Here is a 22,546-nt window from a genome sequence, read left to right as displayed (position 1 = left end):
TGAGCTCGTTAAGCGCTGATGTAAATGAGGTTAAAAGGAGCAGGGTGGGGCGTGGGTGGGAGGGTTGATTTGCATAATGTGCATGTATTAGCATAAATTAAGGGTGGGTGTGGCTTGTCATAATGAACTGCCAAGGGTGTGGATGGTAATGGTTAATTAGCATAATGGGCGTGGTTAATTAACAAATAGCTTTTGGGAGCGTGGGTTGCACACTTGGGGTGTGATTGTAATGAGTAATTAGCATAATTGGCGTGGTTAATTAGCGTAAATAGCTTATGGGAGCGTGGGTTGCACACTTGGGGTGTGATTGTAATGTTAATTCGCATAATTGTCGTGGTTAATTAGCAAAAATAGTAATTAGGGCATAGGTTGCACAGTTGGGGTGTGATTGTAATGTTAATTAGCATAATGGGCATGGTTAATTAGCATAAATAGTAATTAGGGCATAGGTTGCACAGTTGGGGTGTGATTGTCATGGTTAATTAGCATAATTGGCATGGGTAATTAGCGTAAATAGTAAACGGGGCATGGGTTGAACAATTGGGGTGTGATTGTAATAGTTAATTAGCATAATGGGCGTGGTTAATTAGCATAAATAGCAAATAGGGCATGGGTTGCACAGTTGGGGTGTGATTGTAATAGTTAATTAGCATAATGGGCGTGGTTCATTAGCATAAATAGTAAACGGGGCGTGGGTTGCACAATTGGGGTGCGATTGTAATGGTTAATTAGCATAATGATCATGGTTAATTAGCATAAATAGCAAATGGGGCATGGTTTCCAAACTTGAGGTGTGATTGTAATGGGTAATTAGCATAATGACCATGGTTAATTAGCATAAATAGCTTATGGGGGTGTGCTTTGCCCACTTGGGCTGTGATTGTAACAGTTAATTAGCATAATGGGCCTGATTTGATACTATTTAAATTTTTATGTGGTTTAGCTTTGCCAATTTAATTTCAAGGGGCGTGGCTTGCCCTTATTTGAATATTCAGGGCGTGGTTATCCATGTTAACAATGGGTTATCCATATTTGCATATTGAGGGCGTGGCTTGCCGATATTTGCATATTGGGGACGTGGTTAGCAATGTTCAGGGGCGTGGCTTGCCCATATTTGCATATTGGTTATTTACATATTTACATATTTACATTGGGTTATCAATGTTAAATATGGGTTGTCTGTATTTGCATATTGTGGGCGTGTCTTGCCCATATTTGCATATTGGGGACGTGGTTAACAATGTTCAGGGGCGTGGCTTGCCCATATTTGCATATTGGTTACATATTTACATATTTACATTGGGATATCAATGTTAAATATGGGTTGTCCGTATTTGCATATTGAGGGCGTGGCTCGCCCATATTTGCATATTGTTTACATATTTACATTGGGTTATCAATGTTAAATATGGGTTGTCTGTATTTGCATATTGAGGGCGTGTCTTTCCCGTATTTGCATATTGAGGGCGTGTCTTGCCCATATTTGCATATTGAGGTGGTTAACACTGTTCAGGGCCGTGGCTTGTCCATATTTGCATATTGAAGGTGTGGTCTGCCCAAATTTGCATATTGGGGGCGTGGCTTGCCCTTATTTGCATATTGGGGGCGTGGTTATCCCTGCTCAGGTGAAGGCACAGGTGAGGGGAGGGGCAGGACTCGACCAGGTAAAGGGAGAATTTAACCAGGTAAAGGCAGAAACCAACCAGGTAAAGACAAAACTCAGCCAGGTAAAGGCAGAACTTAACCAGATAAAGGTAAAACTTAACCAGGTAAAGACAAAACTCAGCCAGGTAAAGGCAGAACTTAACCAGGTAAAGGTAAAACTTAACCAGGTGAAGGCAGAACTTAACCAGGTAAAGGCAGAACTCAGCCAGGTAAAGGCAGAACTCAGTCAGGTAAAGGTAAAACTTAGCCAGGTAAAGGTAAAACTTAACCAGGGAAAGGCAGAACTGGACCAGGTAAAGGCAGAACTGGACCAGGTAAAGGCAGAACTCAGCCAGGTAAAGGCAGAACCCGACCAGGTAAAGGTAGAACCCAACCAGATGAAGGCAGAACTTAACCAGGTAAAGACAGAACTCGACCAGGTAAAGGCAGAACTCAACCAGGTAAAGGTAGAACTTAACCAGGTAAAGGCAGAACCCAACCAGGTATAACAGAACCTGACTAGGTAAAGGCAGAACTCGACCAGGTAAAGGCGGAACTTAACCAGGTAAAGGCAGAACTCAGGTAAAGGCAGAACTCGACCAGGTAAAGGCAGAACTCAGCCAGGTAAAGGCAGAACTCGACCAGGTAAAGGTAGAAACAAACCAGGTAAAGGTAGAACTCGACCAGGTGAAGGCAAAACTCAGCCAGGTAAAGGCAGAACCCAACCAGGTAAAGGCAGAACTCAGCCAGGTAAAGGCAGAACTCAACCAGGTAAAGGCAGAACCCGACCAGGTACAGTCACAGGAAATACCTGTGCAGGTGACAACCTGGGCGTGTCTGCGGCCACAGGTGAGGGGTGGGCGTGGCAAATTCCGGACAGGTAAAGGGGCGTGGCCAGCCTCAGGTGAAAAGGGAAGATTTCGGACAGGTAAAGGGGGCGTGGCCAGGCTCAGGTGGGAATGACGAATTCCAGACAGGTGGGAATGACGAATTCCAGGCAGGTAAATGGGGCGTGGCCACGCTCAGGTGAAAAGGGGACAAATTCCAGACAGGTAAATGGGGCGTGGCCAGGCTCAGGTGGGAATGGTGAATCCCGGACAGGTAAAGGGGGCGTGGCCAGGCTCAGGTGGGAATGACGAATTCCAGGCAGGTAAATGGGGCGTTGCCACGCTCAGGTGAAAAGGGGACAAATTCCAGACATGTAAAGGGGGCGTGGCCAGGCTCAGGTGGGAATGGTGAATTCCCAGGTAATTCCGGACAGGTAAAGGGGGCGTGGCCAGGCTCAGGTGGGAATGACGAATTCCGGACAGGTGGGAATGACGAATTCCAGGCAGGTAAATGGGGCGTGGCCACGCTCAGGTGAAAAGGGGACAAATTCCAGACAGGTAAAGGGGGCGTGGCCAGGCTCAGGTGGGAATGGTGAATTCCCAGGTAATTCCGGACAGGTAAAGGGGGCGTGGCCAGGCTCAGGTAGGAATGGCAAATTCCCGGGTAATTCCAGACAGGTAAAGGGGGCGTGGCCAGGCTCAGGTAGGAATGGCGCATTCCCAGGTAATTCCAGACAGGTAAAGGGGGCGTGGCCAGGCTCAGGTAGGAATGGTGCATTCCCAGGTAATTCCAGACAGGTAAAGGGGGCGTGGCCAGGCTCAGGTGGGAATGGCAAATTCCAGACAGGTAAAGGGGGCGTGGCCAGGCTCAGGTGGGAATGGCAAATTCCGGACAGGTAAAGGGGGCGTGGCCAGGCTCAGGAATGGCACATTCCCAGGTAATTCCGGACAGGTAAAGGGGGCGTGGCCAGGCTCAGGTGGGAATGGCGAATTTTGGACAGGTAAAGGGGGCGTGGCCAGGCTCAGGTAGGAATGGCGCATTCCCAGGTAATTCCGAACAGGTAAAGGGGGCGTGGCCAGGCTCAGGTGGGAATGGTGAATTCCGGACAGGTAAAGGGGGCGTGGCCAGGCTCAGGTGAGGGCGCAGGTGAGGAAGGTGACACAGGAGCGATGAGGAGGCGGCGGCGGGAGCCGGGAGCGCGGCCGGAGCTGATTCTGCTGATTCTGGTGCTGGTGGCGGGCGGTGAGAGGCGGTTTGGGGGGATTTTGGGGAATTTTGGGGTTTTTTGAGTTTTTTTTTTGGCAGAGAATCGTGAGGGGATTTTGGCACAAATCGTGAGGGGGTTATAGAGTTTGAGGGGTTTTGGGGGTTTTGAGGGGATTTTGGGGGTTTTGAAGGGATTTTGGGGGTTTTGAAGGGATTTTGGGGGTGTCTGAGGGGATTTTGGGGGGTTTTGAGGGGATTTGGGGTTTTTTGAGGTTTTTTTTCGGCAGAGATTCGTGAGGGGATTTCGGCGGGAATCGTGAGGGGATTAAAGAGAGTCTGAGGGGATTTGGGGGGGAATTTGAGGAAAAGTCTGAGGGGATTCGGGGATGTTTGAGGGGATTTTGGGATTTTGGGGGGTTTTGAGGGCTGAGGGGATTCGGGGATGTTTGAGGGGATTTTGGGATTTTGGGGGGTTTTGAGGGGATTTGGGGTTTTCTGAGGGGTTGTTTTGGCAGAGAATAGTGAGGGGATTTCGGTGGGAATCCTGAAAGGATAAAGGAGAGTCTGAGGGGATTTGGGGGGTTTTGAGGGGATTTTGAGGAAAGTCTGAGGGGATTTGGGGGTGTCTGAAAGGATTTTGGGGGGGGTTTGAGGGGATTTGGGGGGTTTTGAGGGGATTTGGAGTTTTTTGAGTGTTTTTTTTGGCAGAGAATAGGGAGGGGATTTCGGTGGGAATCCTGAAAGGATAAAGGAGAGTCTGAGGGGATTTGGGGGGTTTTGAGGGGATTTTGAGGAAAAGTCTGAGGGGATTTGGGGGGTTTTGAGGGGGTTTTGAAGAGATTTTCGGGGAGGTTTTGAGGGGATTTGGAGTTTTTTGAGATTTTTTTTTTTGGCAGAGAATCATGAGGGGATTTCGGTGGGAATCCTGAAAGGATAAAGGAGAGTCTGAGGGGATTTGGGGGGATTTTGAGGAAAAGTCTGAGGGGATTCGGGGCTGTTTGAGGGGATTTTGGGGTGTCTGAGGGGATTTGGGGGGTTTTGAGGGGATTTGGGGTTTTTTGAGTGTTTTTTTTTGGCAGAGAACAGTGAGGGGATTTCGGTGGGAATCCTGAGGGGATTAAAGAGAGTCTGAGGAGATTTGGGGGGTTTTGAGGGGATTTTGAGGAAAGTCTGAGGGGATTTGGGGGTGTATGAAAGGATTTTGGGGGGGGGGTTTGAGGGGATTTTAGGGAGTTTTGAGGGGATTTGGGGTTTTTTGTGGGTTTTTTTTTTTTGGCAGAGAATCGTGAGGTGATTTCAGCGGGAATCGTGAGGGGGTTAAAGAGAGTTTGAGGGGATTTGGGGGTTTTGGAGGGATTTGGGGTTTTTTGAGGTTTTTTTTTTGGCAGAGAATTGTGAGGGGATTTCAGCGGGAATTGTGAGGGAATTAAAGAGAGTTTGAGGGGATTTGGGGGTTTTGGGGGGATTTTGAGGAAAAGTCTGAGGGGATTTGCAGGGTTTTGAGGGGATTTGGGGGAGACTGAGAGGATTTGGGTGAATTAGACGGGATTTGGAGTTTTTTGAGGGGGTTTTATGGCGGGAATCGTGAGGGGGTTAAAAATCTGAGGGGATTTGGGGGTATTTGAGGGGATTTGGGGGGGTTTGAGAGGATTTGGGGGTGTTTGAGGGGATTTGGGGTTTTTTGAGGGTTTTTTTTGGCAGAGAATCGTGAGGGGATTTTGGCGGGAATCCTGAGGGGGTTAAGGAGAGTCTGAGGGGAATTGGGGGGTTTTGAGGGGATTTTGAGGAAATTCTGAGGGGATTTGGGGGTGTCTTAAAAGATTTTTGGGGGTTTTGAAGGGATTTAGGGCGTTTTGAGGGGATTTGGGGTTGTTTGAGGGGTTTTGGAGGGTTTTTTTTGGCAGAGAATCGTGAGGGGATTTCGGCGGGAATCGTGAGGGGATTTTGAGGAGAGTCTGAGGGGATTTGGGGGAGACTGAGGGGATTTTTGGGGGTTTGATGGGACTTTGAGGGGATTTGGGGGATTTTGAGGGGTTTTGATGGGAATCTGAGGGGATTTAGGGGTTTTTGAGGGGTTTTTGGTGGAAATTCGTGAGGGGATTTCGGCGGGAATCGTGAGGGGATTTTGAGGAGAGTCTGAGGGGATTTGGGTTTTTTTGAGGGGTTTTGGGAAAGAATTGTGAGGGGGTTAAGGAGAGACTGAGGAGATTTGGGGGGTCCTGAGGTGTTTTGGGGGGTTTGAGGTGTTTTGAGGGGATTTGTGAGGGGATTTTTGGCAGGGAATGGCGAAGGGATTTCGGCAGGAATCGTGAGGGGATTAAGGAGAGTCTGATGGGATTTGGTGTTTTTTTTTTTTGGGGTTTTTTTGATGGGAGTCTGAGGGAATTGGGGGGGGGTTTGAAAGGATTTTGGGGAGTCCTGAGGGGATTTGGGATATTTTGGGGGTTCTGAGGAGATTTGGGGGGGTTTGAGGTGTTTTGATGGGATTTGGGAGGGAATCGTGAGGGGATTTTAAGGAGAGTCTGAGGAGGTTTGGGGCAGACAGAGGGGATTTGGGGTTTTTTTTGAGTGGATTTGGGTTTTTTTAAGGGGATTTGGGGTTTTTTAAGGGGATTTGGGGTTTTTTAAGGGGATTTGGGGTTTTTTTGAGGGGATTTGGGGAAGACTGAGGGGATTTGGGGACTTTTGAGGTGTTTTGATGGGATTTGGGAGGGAATCGTGAGGTGATTTTAAGGAGAGTCTGAGGAGGTTTGGGGCAGACTGAGGGGATTTGGGGTTTTTTTTGAGTGGATTTGGGTTTTTTTGAGTGGATTTGGGTTTTTTTAAGGGGATTTGGGTTTTTTTTGGAGGAGATTTGGGGAAGACTGAGGGGATTTGGGGACTTTTGAGGTGTTTTGATGGGATTTGGGAGGGAATCGTGAGGGGATTTAGTAGAGCGTGAGGGGATTTGGGTTTTATTTTGAGAGGTTTTGAGGGGATTTCGGTGGGAATCGTGAAGGGGATTTTAAGGAGAATCTGAGGGGGTTAAGGAGAGTCTGAGGGGATTTGAGGAAATCTGAGGGAATTTGGGGGGATTTGAGGGGATTTGGGGAGACTGGGAGGATTTGGGGGTGTCCTGAGGGGAATTAGGGGATTTTTGAGGGATTTGGGAGGGAATCGTGAGGGGATTTGGGGGAGTCTGAAGGGATTTGAGGAAATCTGAGAGGATTTGGGGTTTTCCGAGGGGTTTTGGGGGATTCTGAGGAATTTTGGGGGGTTCTCAGGAGGTTTTGGGGCGATTTGAGAGGTTTTTGGGGGGTTCTGAGAGGGTTTTGGGTGGTCCTCTGGGGGTTTTGGGGCGATTTGAGAGGTTTTCGGGGACTTTTAAGGTGGTTTTGGGAGTTCTGAGAGGTTTTGGGGTCAATTTGAGGAGTTCTGAGGGGGTTTTGGGGTATCCTGAAAGGGTTTTGGGGGGATCTGATTGGATTTTGGGGGATCCTGACAAGATTTGGGGGGGATCTGATTGGATTTTGGGGGATCCTGGGAGGATTTGGGGAGATCTGAGTGGATTTTGGGGGATCCTGGGAGGATTTGGGGAGATCTGAGTGGATTTTGGGGGATCCTGAAAGGATTTTGGGGGGATCTGAGTGGATTTTGGGGGATCCTGAAAGGATTTTGGGGGGATCTGAGTGGATTTTGGGGGATCCTGAAAGGATTTTGGAGAGATCTGAGTGGATTTTGGGGGATCCTGAGAGGATTTTGGGGGGATCTGATTGGATTTTGGGGGATCCTGAAACGATTTTGGGGGGATCTGAGTGGATTTTGGGGTATCCTGACAAGATTTGGGGGGATCTGATTGGATTTTGGGGTATCCTGAGAGGCTTTTTGGGGAGATCTGAGTGGATTTTGGGGAGTTCTGAGGAGATTTGGCCATTTCTGAGAAATTTTGAGGGGGTTTGGGGAGATTCTGAGGGGTTTTGGGTTTTGGGGTGTAAGATTTTTTTTGGGGGGGGTTGTTCTGAGAGAACCTGAGAGGGAATTTTGGGTTTTGAGGGGTCCGGGAGGATTTTGGGACCCACAGGTGACACGGAGGAGGTGGCACAGGTGACACGGGCAGGTGACATTCCTGTGGCCGGTTTTTCCACCTCGCCCCGGATGTCCGGCCAGCTCATTTTTTGGGGGAGGGGGGTGGGGGAACCCCAAAATTGGGGGGGTTGTGACGTCATCACCCTCCTAATTATCCCCAAATTGGGTCTCTGACGTCATCACCCTAATTGTCCCTCACAGGTCAATGGGGGGTGACAGCGGAGGATGAGACAGGTGAGGGGGGGTCCCGAATTTTGGGGTGCCCTGAGGGGTGGGGTCTCATTTTTGGGGTTCTTTAGGGGTGGGGTCCCATTTTTGGGGATCTTTAGGGGTGGGGTCCCATTTTTGGGGGTCTTTAGGGGTGGGGTCCCATTTTTGGGGGTCTTTAGGGGTGGGGTCCCATTTTTGGGGGTCCCATTTTTGGGGATCTTTAGGGGTGGGGGTCCCATTTTTGGGGATCTTTAAGGGGTGGGGGTCTCATTTTTGGGGTTCTTTAGGGGTGGGGTCCCATTTTTGGGGTTCTTTAGGGGTGGGGGGTCCCATTTTTGGGGATATTTAAGGGGTGGGGGTCCCATTTTTTGGGGGTCTCATTTTTGGGGTTCTTTAGGGGTGGGGTCCCATTTTTGGGGATATTTAAAGGGAGGGGTCCCATTTTTGGGGGTCTCATTTTTGGGGTTCTTTAGGGGTGGGGTCCCATTTTTGGGGGTCCCATTTTTGGGGATCTTTAAGGGGTGGGGGTCTCATTTTTGGGGTTCTTTAGGGGTGGGGTCCCATTTTTGGGGGTCCCATTTTTGGGGTTATTAAAGGGGTGGGGGTCCCATTTTTGGGGATCTTTAAGGGGTGGGGTCCCATTTTTGGGGGTCCCATTTTTGGGGTTCTTTAAGGGGAGGGGTCCCAATTTTGGGGGTCTCATTTTTGGGGTTCTTTAGGGGAGGGGTCCCAATTTTGGGGGTCTCATTTTTGGGGTTCTTTAGGGGAGGGGTCCCATTTTTGGGGATCCCATTTTGTTGTTTTTTTTTAAGGGGAGGGGTCCCAAATTTGGGGTTTTTTTAAGGGGACAGGTCCCATTTTTAGTTTTTTTTAAGGGGAGGGGTCCCGAATTTGGGGGTCCCATTTTGTTTTTTTTTTTAAGGGGAGGGGTCCCAAATTTGGGTTTTTTTTAAGGGGAGAGGTCCCATTTTTAGATTTTTTTTAAGGGGAGGGGTCCCGAATTTGGGGGTCTCATTTTAGTTTTTTTTAAGGGGAGGGGTCTCATTTTTTGGGGTTCTTTAAGGGGAGGGGTCCCAATTTTGGGGGTCCCATTTTTTAATGATCTCATATTTTAGGGTGGTTCTGTATTTTGGGATTTAATCCCATTTTTAGGGACTCCTTTTAACCCCAAAAATCCAAAATTTTGGGGGTTCCTTTAACTCCAAAATCCCACATTTTCGAGGCTCTTTTTACCCCAAAATCCCATTTTTGGGAATTTATTTATTCCCATTTTTGGGGATTCCTTTAACCCCAAAATCCCATTTTTGGTGACTTTTTTTTTCCCCAGAATCCCAAAATTTTGGGGACTCTCTGAACCCCTTTAACCCCTTCAGTGCCGTGCGGGACCCCTTTAACCCCAAAATCCCATTTTTCAGTCCTCTTTTTACCCAAAATCCCAAATTTTTGGGGACACCTTCAACCCCCAAAATCCCAAATTTTCAGGGCTCTTTTTACCCATAAATCCCAATTTTTTGGTGAGTTTTTTCCCCAAAATCCCAAATTTTTGGGGACTTATCCGAACCCCTTTAACCCCTTCAGTGCCGTGCGGGACTCCTTTAACCCCAAAATCCCATTTTTGGATCCTCTTCTACCCCTAAATCCCAAATTTTTGGGGATTCCTTTAACCCCAAAATCCCAAATTTTCAAGGCTCTTTTTTCCCCAAAATGCCAAATTTTTGGGGATTCCTTTAACCCCAAAATCCCATTTTTGGGTCCTTTTCTACCCCTAAATCCCAAATTTTAGGGGATTCCTTTAACCCCCAAATCCCCAATTTTCAGTCCTCTTTTTCCCCAAAATCCCAATTTTTTGGGTCTTCTTTTTTCCCCAAAATCCCAAATTTTCAGGGCTCTTTTTTCCCCAAAATCCCAAATTTTTGGGGACTATCCAAACCCCTTTAACCCCTTCAGTGCCGTGCGGGACCCCTTTAACCCCATTTATAGGGACTCCTTTTAACCCCAAAATCCCAAATTTTTGGTGACTCCTTTTTTCCCCAAAATCCCAAAATTTTGGGGCCTATCCGAACCCCTTTAACCCCTTCAGTGCCGTGCGGGACCCCTTTAATCCCAAAATCCCATTTTTGGGTCCTCTTTTACCCCTAAATCCCAAATTTTTGGGGATTCCTTTAACCCCAAAATCCCAAATTTTCAAGGCTCTTTTTTCCCCCAAAATTGCCAAATTTTTGGGGATTGCTTTAACTCCAAAATCCCATTTTTCAGTCCTCTTTTTACCCAAAATCCCAATTTTTTGGGGACACCTTCAAACCCCAAAATCCCATTTTTCAGTCCTCTTTTTACCCAAAATCCCAATTTTTTGGGGACACCTTCAACCCCCAAAATCCAAAATTTTCAAGGCTCTTTTTTCCCCAAAATCCCAAATTTTTGGGGCCTATCCGAACCCCTTTAACCCCTTCAGTGCCGTGCGGGACTCCTTTAACCCCAAAATCCCATTTTTGGGTCCTCATTTTACCCCAAAATCCCAATTTTTTGGGTCTTCTTTTTACCCCAAAACCCTAATTTTTTGGTGACTCTTTTTTTCCCCAAAATCCCAAATTTTTGGGGACTATTTGAACCCCTTTAACCCCTTCAGTGCCGTGCAGGACTCCTTTAACCCCAAATTCCCATTTTTGGGTTCCCTTCTACCCCTAAATCCCAAATTTTTGGGGATTCCTTTAACCCCCAAATCCCCAATTTTCAGTCCTCTTTTTACCCAAAATCCCAATTTTTTGGGGATTCCTTCAACCCCCAAAATCCAAAATTTTCAAGGCTCTTTTTTCCCCAAAATCCCAAATTTTTGGGGCCTATCCAAACCCCTTTAACCCCTTCAGTGCCGTGCGGGACCCCGGTGCTCCGGCGCGTGGTGGGCGGCGCGGGCGCCCAGGAGGGGTGGAGTGGGGGGCTGCCCCGAATTGGGTCGGGGGGATTTTTTTGGGGACCCCCTCACCCCTTTAACCCCTTTAACCCCTTCAGTGCCGTGCAGGACTCCTTTAACCCCAAAATCCCATTTTTGGGTTCTCTTCTACCCCTAAATCCCAAATTTTGAGGACTCCTTTAACCCCAAAATCCCATTTTTCAGTCCTCTTTTTACCCCAAAATCCCAATTTTTTGGGTCTTCTTTTTACCCCAAAACCCTAATTTTTTGGTGACTCTTTTTTCCCCAAAATCCCAAATTTTTGGGGCCTATCCAAACCCCTTTAACCCCTTCAGTGCCGTGTGGGACCCCTTTAACCCCATTTATAGGGACTCCTTTTAACCCCAAAATCCCCTATTTTCAGGGCTCTTTTTTCCCCAAAATCCCAAATTTTTGGGGCCTACCCAAACCCCTTTAACCCCTTCAGTGCCGTGCGGGACCCCGATTCTCCGGCGCGTCGAGGGGGGGCTGCCCCGAATTGGGTCGGGGGGATTTTTTTGGGGTCCCCCTCACCCCTTTAACCCCTTTAACCCCTTCAGTGCCGTGCAGGACTCCTTTAACCCCAAAATCCCATTTTTGGGTTCTCTTCTACCCCTAAATCCCAAATTTTGAGGACTCCTTTAACCCCCAAATCCCATTTTTGGGTCCTCTTCTACCCCTAAATCCCAAATTTTTGGGGACTCCTTTAACCCCCAAATCCCACATTTTCAGGGCTCTTTTTTCCCCAAAATCCCAAATTTTTGGGGCCTATCCAAACCCCTTTAACCCCATTTATAGGGACTCCTTTTAACCCCAAAATCCCCAATTTTCAGGGCTCTTTTTTCCCCAAAATCCCAAATTTTTGGGGCCTATCCGAACCCCTTTAACCCCTTCAGTGCCGTGCGGGACCCCGATTCTCCGGCATGTCGAGGGGGGGCTGCCCCGAATTGGGTCGGGGGGATTTTTTTGGGGTCCCCCTCACCCCTTTAACCCCTTTAACCCCTTCAGTGCCATGCAGGACTCCTTTAACCCCCAAATCCCATTTTTGGGTTCTCTTCTACCCCTAAATCCCAAATTTTGAGGACTCCTTTAACCCCAAAATCCCATTTTTGGGTCCTCTTCTACCCCTAAATCCCAAATTTTTGGGGATTCCTTCAAACCCAAAATCCCAAATTTTCAGGGCTCTTTTTTTCCCCAAAATCCCAAATTTTTGGGGACACCTTCAACCCCCAAATCCCAAATTTTCAGGGCTCTTTTTTCCCCAGAATCCCAAATTTTTGGGGACTCCTTTTTTCCCCAGAATCCCAAATTTTTGGGGACTCCTTTTTTCCCCAGAATCCCAAATTTTTGGGGCCTATCCAAACCCCTTTAACCCCTTCAGTGCCGTGCGGGACCCCGGTGCTCCGGCGCGTGGTGGGCGGCGCGGGCGCCCAGGAGGGTCAGTGGCCCTGGACCGTCAGCGTCGCCTTCCGGGGCCGCCACGTCTGCGGCGGCGCCCTGATCGCCCCGGCCTGGGTGCTGACGGCCGCCCACTGCTTCCCGCCGTGAGTGACCCCGTTCTGCCCGAAATCACCCCAAAAAACGGCCCAAAAACACCCTGGGACGGCCAGAAAATGGACCCGAAATTACGCTGAGATAGCAAAAAAAATACCCAAAATGTGTCCTGAGATAGGCCCAAAAATACCATAAAATTTACCCTGAGATAGGCCCAAAATCACCCTGAAATCACCCCAAAAACGGCCCCAAAATCACCCTGGGACGGCCAGAAAATGGACCTGAAATTACGCTGAGATAGCCAAAAATATGCCCCAAATGTACCCTGAGATAGGCCCAAAATCACCCTGAAATCACCCCAGAAATCACCCCAAAATCACCCTGAAATCACCCCAGAAATCACCCCAAAGTCAGCCTGGGACAGCCAGAAAATGGACCCGAAATTACGCTGAGATAGCCAAAAATATATCCCAAATGTGCCCTGAGATAGGCCCAAAATCACCCTGAAATCACCCCAAAAACAGCCCCAAAGTCACCCTGGGACGGCCAGAAAACGGACCCGAAATTACCCTGAGATAGCAAAAAATATAACCCAAATGTGCCCTGAGATAGGCCCAAAATCACCCTGAAATCACCCCAAAAAACGGCCCCAAAATCACTCTGGGACAGCCAGAAAATGGACCCGAAATTACCCTGAAATAGCCAAAAATATGCCCCAAATGTGTCCCAAAATCACCCCAAAACCGCCCCAAAAACGGCCCCAAAATCACCCTGGGGTAGCCAGAAAATGGTCCTGAAATAGCCAAAAATATGCCCCAAATGTACCCTGATATAGCCCCAAAATCACCCCAAAATCACCCTGGGACAGCCAGAAAATGGACCCGAAATTACCCTGAAATAGCAAAAAAAAATACTCCAAATGTGTCCTGAGATAGGCCCAAAATCACCCTGAAATCACCCCAAAAATGGCCCCAAAGTCACCCTGGGACAGCCAGAAAATGGACCCGAAATTACCCTGAAATAGCAAAAAAATACCCAAAATGTGTCCTGAGAGAGCCCCAAAATCACCCTGAAATCACCCCAGAAATTACCCCAAAATCACCCTGAAATCACCCCAAAAAACCCCCCCAAAATCACCCTGGGACAGCCAGAAAATGGACCCGAAATTACCCTGAAATAGCAAAAAAAAAAACTCCAAATGTGTCCTGAGATAGGCCCAAAATCACCCCGAAATCACCCCAAAAAGGGCCCCAAAGTCACCCTGGGACAGCCAGAAAATGGACCCGAAATTACCCTGAAATAGCAAAAAATATAACCCAAATGTGACCCCTCCAGGAACCCCAAATCCTGACCCCAAATCCCCCCCAAAACCCCAAATCCCGACCCCAAACCCCCCAAAAAACCCAAAATCCTCCCCAAAGAACCCCAAATCCCCAAATCCTGACCCCAAATCCCCAATTCTCGACCCCAAACCCCCCAAATCCCCCCCAAATCCCCAAATCCTGACCCCAAAACCCCAATTCTCGACCCCAAACCCCCAAAAATCCCCAAAAATCCCCAAAATCCCCCAAAATCCCCCACAGGGAGAATCCCCTCCCCAAGTACCGGGTGACCCCTCCAGGAACCCCAAATCCAGACCCCAAATCTCCCCAAAATCCCCCCCAAAGAACCCCAAAACCCCAAATCCTGACTCCAAACCCCCCAAAAAAACCCAAAATCCCCAAAAATCCCCAAAAATCCCCAAAATCCCCCCACAGGGAGAACCCCCTCCCCGAGTACCGGGTGACTCCTCCAGGAGTCCCAAATCCTGACCCCAAATCCCCCCAAAAACCCCAAATCCTGACCCCCAATCCCCAATTCTCGACCCCAAACCCCCCAAAAATCCCCAAAATCCCCAAAAATCCCCAAAATCCCCCGCAGGGAGAACCCCCTCCCCGAGTACCGGGTGACTCCTCCAGGAACCCCAAATCCTGACCCCAAAACCCCCCAAAAACCCCAAATCCTGACCCCAAAAACCCCAAATCCTGACCCCAAATCCCCCCAAAAACCCCAAATCCTGACCCCAAATCCCCCCAAAAACCCAAATCCTGACCCCAAATCCCCCCAAAAACCCCAAATCCTGACCCCAAATCCCCAATTCTCGACCCCAAACCCCCCAAAAATCCCCAAAAACCCCCAAAATCCCCCAAAATCCCCCACAGGGAGAATCCCCTCCCCGAGTACCGGGTGACCCCTCCAGGAACCCCAAATCCCCCCAAAAACCCCAAATCCTGACCCCAAATCTCCCCAAAATCCCACCCAAAGAACCCCAAAACCCCAATTCTCGACCCCAAACCCCCCAAAAATCCCCAAAAAATCCCCAAAAATCCCCAAAAAATCCCCAAAAAATCTCCAAAAATCCCCAAAAATCCCAAAAAAATCCCCAAAAATCCCCAAAAATCCCCAAAAATCCCCAAAACCCCCAAAATCCCCCGCAGGGAGAACCCCCTCCCCGAGTACCGGGTGACCCTGGGGGTGCTGCAGCTGCTGGCGCCGCCGCCGGACGCGCAGGTCCGCGCCGTGGCCTGGGTGGCGCGGCACCCGGCCTACCGCGACGGTGACACCGGTGACACCGACGGTGACAACGGTGACACCGGTGACGTGGCCGGGGACCTGGCGCTGGCCCGGCTGGACCCCCCCGCCAGCCCCTCGCGCCTCGTCCGGCCCGTCTGCGTCCCCGGCGCCGGCGTGGCCTTCGCCCCCGGCACCAACTGCACCGTCACCGGATGGGGACACGTGCGCACCGCCGGTGGGTGGCAGCGGGGACGGCCTGGGGACATTGGGGACATCGTTGGGATCATTGGGGACATCACTGAGGACATTGGGAGGGATTTGGGACATTGGGGACATCCTTGGGATCATTGGGGACAGCCTTGGGATCATTGGGGACATTGTTGGGATCATTGGGGACAGCCTTGGGGTCATTGGGGACATCATTGGGATCATTGGAACATCACTGGGGACATTGGGGACATCGTTGGGATCATTGGGGACATCGTTGGGGACATTGGGAGGGATTTGGGATGCTGGGGACATCGTTGTGGGGGGTTTGGGACATTGGGGACATCCTTGGGATCACTGGGGACAGCCTTGGGGACATTTGGGACATCGTTGTGGGAGATTGGGGACATTGGGGACATCATTGGGATCATTGGGGACAGCCTTGGGGACATTGGGGACATCCTTGGGATCATTGGGGACAGCCTCGGGGACATTGGGGACATCCTGGGGACATTGGGGACATCCTTGGGGTCATTGGGGACAGCCTTGGGATCATTGGGGACATCGTTGTGGGGGATTGGGGACATTGGGGACATCGTTGGGATCATTGGGACAACATTGGGGACATCCTTGGGATCATTGGGGACATCATTGAGGGGGATTTGGGACATTTTGGACATTGGGGACATCCTTGGGATCACTGGGGACACCACTGGGGACATCATTGGGACCATTGGAACATCCTTGGGGACACTGGGAGGGATTTGGGACGTTGGGGACATCCTTGGGGACACTGGGAGGGATTTGGGACGTTGGGGACATCCTTGGGGACGCGTCCCCGGCGCCGGCGTGGCCTTCGCCCCCGGCACCAACTGCACCGTCACCGGATGGGGACACGTGCGCACCGCCGGTGGGTGGCAGCGGGGACGTCCTGGGGACATTGGGGACATCGTTGGGATCATTGGGGACATCACTGAGGACATTGGGAGGGATTTGGGACATTGGGGACATCCTTGGGATCATTGGGGACATCGTTGGGATCATTGGGGACATCCTTGGGACCACTGGGGACAGCCTTGGGGTCATTGGGGACATCCTTGGGATCATTGGGGACATTGTTGGGATCATTGGGGACATCACTGAGACATTGGGGACATCGTTGGGATCATTGGGGACATCCTTGGCCTCATTGGGGACAGCCTTGGGATCATTGGGGACATCATTGGGATCATCCTTGAGATCATTGGGGACATCCTGGGGACATTGGGGACATCACTGAGACATTGGGGACATCCTTGAGATCATTGGGGACATCCTGGGGACATTGGGGACATCCTTGGGATCATTGGGGACATCATTGGGATCACTGGGGACATCCTTGGGGACGCGTCCCCGGCGCCGGCGTGGCCTTCGCCCCCGGCACCAACTGCACCGTCACCGGATGGGGACACGTGCGCACCGCCGGTGGGTGGCAGCGGGGACGGCCTGGGGACATCGTTGTGGGGGGTTTGGGACATTGGGGACATCCTTGGGGACATCCTTGGGGGCATTGGGGACATCGTTGGGATCATTGGGGACATCACTGAGACATTGGGGACATCGTTGGGATCATTGGGGACATCATTGAGGGGGATTTGGGACTTTTGGGACCTTGGGGACAGCCTTGGGATCATTGGGGACAGCCTGGGGTCATTGGGGACAGCCTGGGACATTGGGGACATCATTGGGACATTGGGGACATCATTGGGGTCATTGGGGACATCGTTGGGATCATTGGGGACATCGTTGGGATCGTTGGGGACATCCTGGGGACATTGGGGACAGCCTTGGGGACATTGGGGACATCGTTGGGATCATTGGGGACATCCTTGGGATCATTGGGGACATCACTGAGACATTGGGGACATCGTTGGGATCATTGGGGACATCATTGGGATCATTGGGGACATCACTGGGACATTGGGGACATCATTGGGGTCATTGGGGACATCGTTGGGACCATTGGGGACAGCCTTGGGGACATTGGGGACATCATTGGGATCATTGGGGACATCACTGAGACATTGGGGACATCGTTGGGGTCATTGGGGACATCATTGGGATCATCCTTGAGATCATTGGGGACATCCTGGGGACATTGGGGACATCACTGAGACATTGGGGACATCATTGGGGACATTGGGAGGGATTTGGGATGCTGGGGACATCGTTGTGGGGGGTTTGGGACATTGGGGACATCCTTGGGATCATTGGGGACATCGTTGGGATCATTGGAACATCACTGGGGACATTGGGGACATCGTTGGGGTCATTGGGGACATTGTTGGGATCATTGGGGACATCACTGAGACATTGGGGACATCGTTGGGGTCATTGGGGACATCCTTGGGATCATTGGGGACATCATTGAGGGGGATTTGGGACATTTTGGACATTGGGGACATCCTTGGGATCACTGGGGACACCACTGGGGACATCATTGGGACCATTGGAACATCCTTGGGGACACTGGGAGGGATTTGGGACGTTGGGGACATCCTTGGGGACACTGGGAGGGATCTGGGACGTTGGGGACATCCTTGGGGACGCGTCCCCGGCGCCGGCGTGGCCTTCGCCCCCGGCACCAACTGCACCGTCACCGGATGGGGACACGTGCGCACCGCCGGTGGGTGGCAGCGGGGACGGCCTGGGGGACATTGGGGACATCGTTGGGATCATCCTTGGGATCACTGGGGACAGCCTTGGGGACATTGGGGACATCCTTGGGGTCATTGGGGACATCCTTGGGATCATCCTTGGGATCATTGGGGACATCATTGAGGGGGATTTGGGACTTTTGGGACCTTGGGGACATCCTTGGGATCATTGGAGACATCGTTGGGATCATTGGGGACATCACTGGGACATTGGGAGGAATTTGGGACGCTGGGGACATCGTTGTGGGGGATTTGGGACATTGGGGACATCCTTGGGATCATTGGGGACATCCTTGGGATGACTGGGGACATCCTTGGGGACAGTCTTGGGATCACTGGGGACATCCTGGGGACATTGGGGACATCGTTGGGGATATTGGCAGGGATTTTGGACGCTGGGGACATCCTTGGGGACATCCTTGGGGACATTGGGGACAGCCTTGAGGACATTGGGAGGGATTTGGGACATTGGGGACATCCTTGGGACATCACTGGGGACATTGGGGACAGCCTTGGGGACACTGAGGTGACACCACAGTGACCCCAGGACAGGGCTGGGGACAGGGAGATGACCCTGAGGTGACCAGGACAGGGCTGGGGACACCGAGGTGACCCTGCGGTGACACCGAGGTGACCAGGACAGGGTTGGGGACACCAAGGTGACAGGGAGGTGACAGCGCTGTCCCTGCAGTGACCAGGACAGGGTTGGGGACACCGAGGTGACCAGGATGGGCTTGGGGACACCGAGGTGACCCTGAAGGTGACCAGGACAGGGTTGGGGACATTGGGGTGACCCCAGGACAGGCTTGGGGACACCGAGGTGACCAGGACAGGGCTGGGGACACCGAGGTGACACCGAGGTGACACTGAGGTGACCAGGACAGGGCTGGGGACACTGAGGTGACCCTGCAGTGACCAGGACAGGCTTGGGGACACCGAGGTGACACCGAGGTGACACTGAGGTGACCAGGACAGGGCTGTGAGGTGACACCGAGGTGACACCGAGGTGACAGGGAGGTGACAGCGCTGTCCCCGCAGTGACCAGGACAGGCTTGGGGACACCGAGGTGACACCGAGGTGATCAGGACAGGCTTGGGGACACCAAGGTGACAGGGAGGTGACAGCGCTGTCCCTGCAGTGACCAGGACAGGCTTGGGGACATTGAGGTGACCCTGAGGTGACCAGGATGGGCTTGGGGACACCAAGGTGACCCCAGGACAGGCTTGGGGACACCAAGGTGACACCGAGGTGACACTGAGGTGACCAGGACAGGGCTGGGGACATTGGGGTGACACTGAGGTGACAGGGAGGTGACAGCGCTGTCCCTGCAGTGACCAGGACAGGGCTGGGGACACCAAGGTGACACCAAGGTGACACCGAGGTGACCAGGACAGGGTTGGGGACACCGAGGTGACACCGAGGTGACACCGAGGTGACCAGGACAGGGTTGGGGACACCGAGGTGACCCTGAGGTGACCAGGACAGGGTTGGGGACATCGGGGTGACCCCAGGACAGGCTTGGGGACACCGAGGTGACCAGGACAGGGCTGGGGACACCGAGGTGACACCGAGGTGACACTGAGGTGACCAGGACAGGGCTGGGGACACCGAGGTGACCCTGCAGTGACCAGGACAGGCTTGGGGACACCGAGGTGACACCAGGACAGGGCTGGGGACACCGAGGTGACACCAAGGTGACACCGAGGTGACAGGGAGGTGACAGCGCTGTCCCCACAGTGCCACTGCCACCCCCCAAGACGCTGCAGCAGCTGGAGGTGCCCCTGCTGAGCCAGCGCCACTGCCGCTGCCTGTACGCCCTGGGGACAGCGGGGACAGCCCTGGGGACAGCCCTGGGGACAGCGGGGACAGCCCTGGGGACAGCGGGGACAGCCCTGGGGACAGCGGGGACAGCCGAGGGGACAATGGGGACACCCGCCAGCGACACCATCTGCGCCGGCCTCCCGCAGGGACAGCGCGACGCCTGCCAGGTGGGTGCCACCGCTGTCACCTCCCCTCTGTCACCTCCCCTCTGTCAAGTGTCACCTCCTCTGTGCCACCCCCGTGCCAGTGTCACCTCCCCTGTGCCGCTGTCACCTCCCCTGTGTCACCAGTGTCACCTCCCCTGTGCTGGTGTCACCTCCCCTGTGTCACCGGTGTCACCTCCCCTCTGTCACCTCCTCTGTGCCGGTGTCACCTCCCCTGTGCCGGTGTCACCTTCTCACTGTCACCTCCCCTGTGCCAGTGTCACCTCCTCTGTGCCGGTGTCACCTTCTCACTGTCACCTCCCCTGTGCCGGTGTCACCTCCCCTGTGCCAGTGTCACCTTCTCACTGTCACCTCCCCTGTGTCACCAGTGTCACCTCCCCTGTGCCGGTGTCACCTCCCCTGTGCCAGTGTCACCTTCTCACTGTCACCTCCCCTGTGCCGGTGTCACCTCCCCTCTGTCACCGGTGTCACCTCCCCTCTGTCACCGGTGTCACCTCCCCTGTGCCAGTGTCACCTCCCCTGTGCTGGTGTCACCTCCTCTGTGCTGGTGTCACCTCCTCACTGTCACCTCCTCACTGTCACCTCCCCTGTGCCGCTGTCACCTCCCCGTGTCCCCAATGTCCCCAAATCCCCTCCATGTCCCCGGTGTCCCCAAATCCCTTCAATGTCCCCAATCCCCCCCAATGTCCCCAAATCCCCCAAATGTCCCCAATCTCCTCAATGCCCCCAATCCCATCAATGTCCCCAATATTCCCCATCCCCTTAATGTCCCCAAATGCCCCAAATATCCCCAATCCCCCCCAATGTCCCCAAATGTCCCCAATCCCTCAATGTCCCACATCCCCTAAATGTCCCATTGATGTCCCCAATCCCCCCAATCCCCTCAGTGTCCCCAAATGTCCCCTCTGTCCCCAGGGCGACTCCGGGGGTCCCCTCACCTGCCAGCTGGGTGGCACCTGGCACCTGGCGGGCGTGGTCAGCTGGGGCGACGCCTGCGGGGTCCCCGGCCGCCCGGGGGTCTACACGGGGGTGTCCCCCCACCTCTCCTGGATCCTGTCCCTCGTCCCCGAGCTGGCCCCGGGCCACCCCCCCGATGTCCCCAACGATGTCCCCGAGGTCCCCGAGCCCCCCGGGGACCCCTGCGATTTCGGGGAGCCCCCCCCGGGCTGGCCGCGCCCGCTGGGTCCCCACCCGGCCGGGGACCCCGGGGGGACGGGGGCGGCAGCGGGGGGGACGCCGGGGCTGCTGCTGGGGGCGCTGCTGCTGCTGCTGCTTTTGGGGTGAAAAGGGCAAAAATTGGGGTCCTGGTTCTTGTTTTGGGGTGAAAAGGGCAAAAATCGGGGTCCTGTTGCTGCTTTTGGGGTGAAAAGGGCAAAAATCGGGGGCGTGGGCCTCGTTTTGGGGTGAAAAGGGCAAAAATCGGGGGCGTGGGCCTCGTTCGGGGTGAAAAGGGTAAAAATTGGGGTCCTGGTTCTTGTTTTGGGGTGAAAAGGGCAAAAATCGGGGGCGTGGGCCTCGTTTTGGGGTGAAAACGGCAAAAATCGGGGTCCTGTTGCTGCTTTTGGGGTGAAAAGGGTAAAAATCGGGGGCGTGGGCCTCATTCGGGGGTGAAAAGGGCAAAAATCGGGGTCCTGTTGCTGCTTTTGGGGTGAAAAGGGCAAAAATCGGGGTCCTGGTTCTTGTTTTGGGGTGAAAATGGCAAAAATCGGGGTCCTGTTGCTGCTTTTGGGGTGAAAAGGGCAAAAATCGGGGTCCTGTTGCTGCTTTTGGGGTGAAAAGGGTAAAAATCGGGGTCCTGCTGCTGCTTTTGGGGTGAAAAGGGCAAAAATTGGGGTCCTGTTGCTGCTTTTGGGGTGAAAAGGGTAAAAATCGGGGTCCTGTTGCTGCTTTTGGGGTGAAAAGGGTAAAAATCGGGGTCCTGCTGCTGCTTTTGGGGTGAAAAGGGCAAAAATTGGGGTCCTGTTGCTGCTTTTGGGGTGAAAAGGGTAAAAATTGGGGTCCTGGTTCTCGTTTTGGGGTGAAAAGGGTAAAAATCGGGGTCGTGGGCCTCGTTTCGGGGTGAAAAGGGTAAAAATTGGGGTCCTGGTTCTTGTTTTGGGGTGAAAATGGCAAAAATCGGGGTCCTGTTGCTGCTTTTGGGGTGAAAAGGGTAAAAATCGGGGTCCTGTTGCTGCTTTTGGGGTGAAAAGGGCAAAAATCGGGGGCGTGGGCCTCATTTTGGGGTGAAAAGGGTAAAAATTGGGGTCCTGGTCCTCGTTTAGGGGTGAAAAGGGTAAAAATTGGGGTCCTGGTTCTTGTTTTGGGGTGAAAAGGGCAAAAATCGGGGTCGTGGGCCTCGTTTTGGGGTGAAAACAACAGATTTTGGGGTCCTGGTTCTCGTTTTGGGGTGAAAAGGGCAAAAATTTGGGGTGCTGCCCCTTGATTTGGGGTGAAAACGACAGATTTTGGGGTCCTGGTCCTTGTTTTGGGGTGAAAAGGGCAAAATTTGGGGGTTCTGGGTTGGGTTTTGGGGTGGAAATGCTGAAATTTGGGGTGGGGCCCCAAATTTAAACCCTGGGACCCCAAAAATGGGCAGAGACCCCCAAAAATTGAAGTGGGACCCCAAAAAATTGGGGCGGGACCCCAAAATTGGGGGTGGGACCCCAAAAATGGGGGTGGGACCCCAAAATTGAGTCCTGGGAGCCCCAAAATTGCCAAAATCCCAAAATTTCCCAAAATAAAAACTCCAGAGT

General features: G+C 52.5%; 1 protein-coding gene across 1 annotated transcript; it reads left to right on the top strand.

The window, feature by feature from the left end:
* The first annotated feature begins 3,641 nt into the window (after positions 1-3,641).
* PRSS8 (serine protease 8) lies at positions 3,642-21,425 on the top strand. The gene is made up of 8 exons (XM_077789542.1): positions 3,642-3,714; positions 10,818-10,880; positions 12,261-12,423; positions 14,851-15,161; positions 19,567-19,643; positions 19,746-19,817; positions 20,730-20,997; positions 21,307-21,425. The coding sequence occupies exons 1-8, from the start codon at positions 3,642-3,644 to the stop codon at positions 21,423-21,425; spliced, it is 1,146 nt and encodes a 381-aa protein (XP_077645668.1).
* Positions 21,426-22,546: the final 1,121 nt, after the last annotated feature.

Source organism: Lonchura striata, chromosome 35, assembly GCF_046129695.1.
Source record: "Lonchura striata isolate bLonStr1 chromosome 35, bLonStr1.mat, whole genome shotgun sequence".
NCBI classification, from domain to species: Eukaryota; Metazoa; Chordata; class Aves; order Passeriformes; family Estrildidae; genus Lonchura; species Lonchura striata.
The sequence above is the reverse complement of the archived record's forward strand: the minus strand, read 5'-3'. Positions and strand labels throughout refer to the sequence as shown.

Bases quoted from the DNA above. Each gene is read 5' to 3' on its own strand.
- PRSS8 (XM_077789542.1), top strand. From the start codon at position 3,642: ATGAGGAGGCGGCGGCGGGAGCCGGGAGCGCGGCCGGAGCTGATTCTG. The intron at 15,162-19,566 runs GTGGGTGGCAGC...CTGTCCCCACAG, and splicing joins GGGACACGTGCGCACCGCCG to TGCCACTGCCACCCCCCAAG. The intron at 19,644-19,745 runs GCCCTGGGGACA...GGGACAGCCGAG, and splicing joins GCCACTGCCGCTGCCTGTAC to GGGACAATGGGGACACCCGC.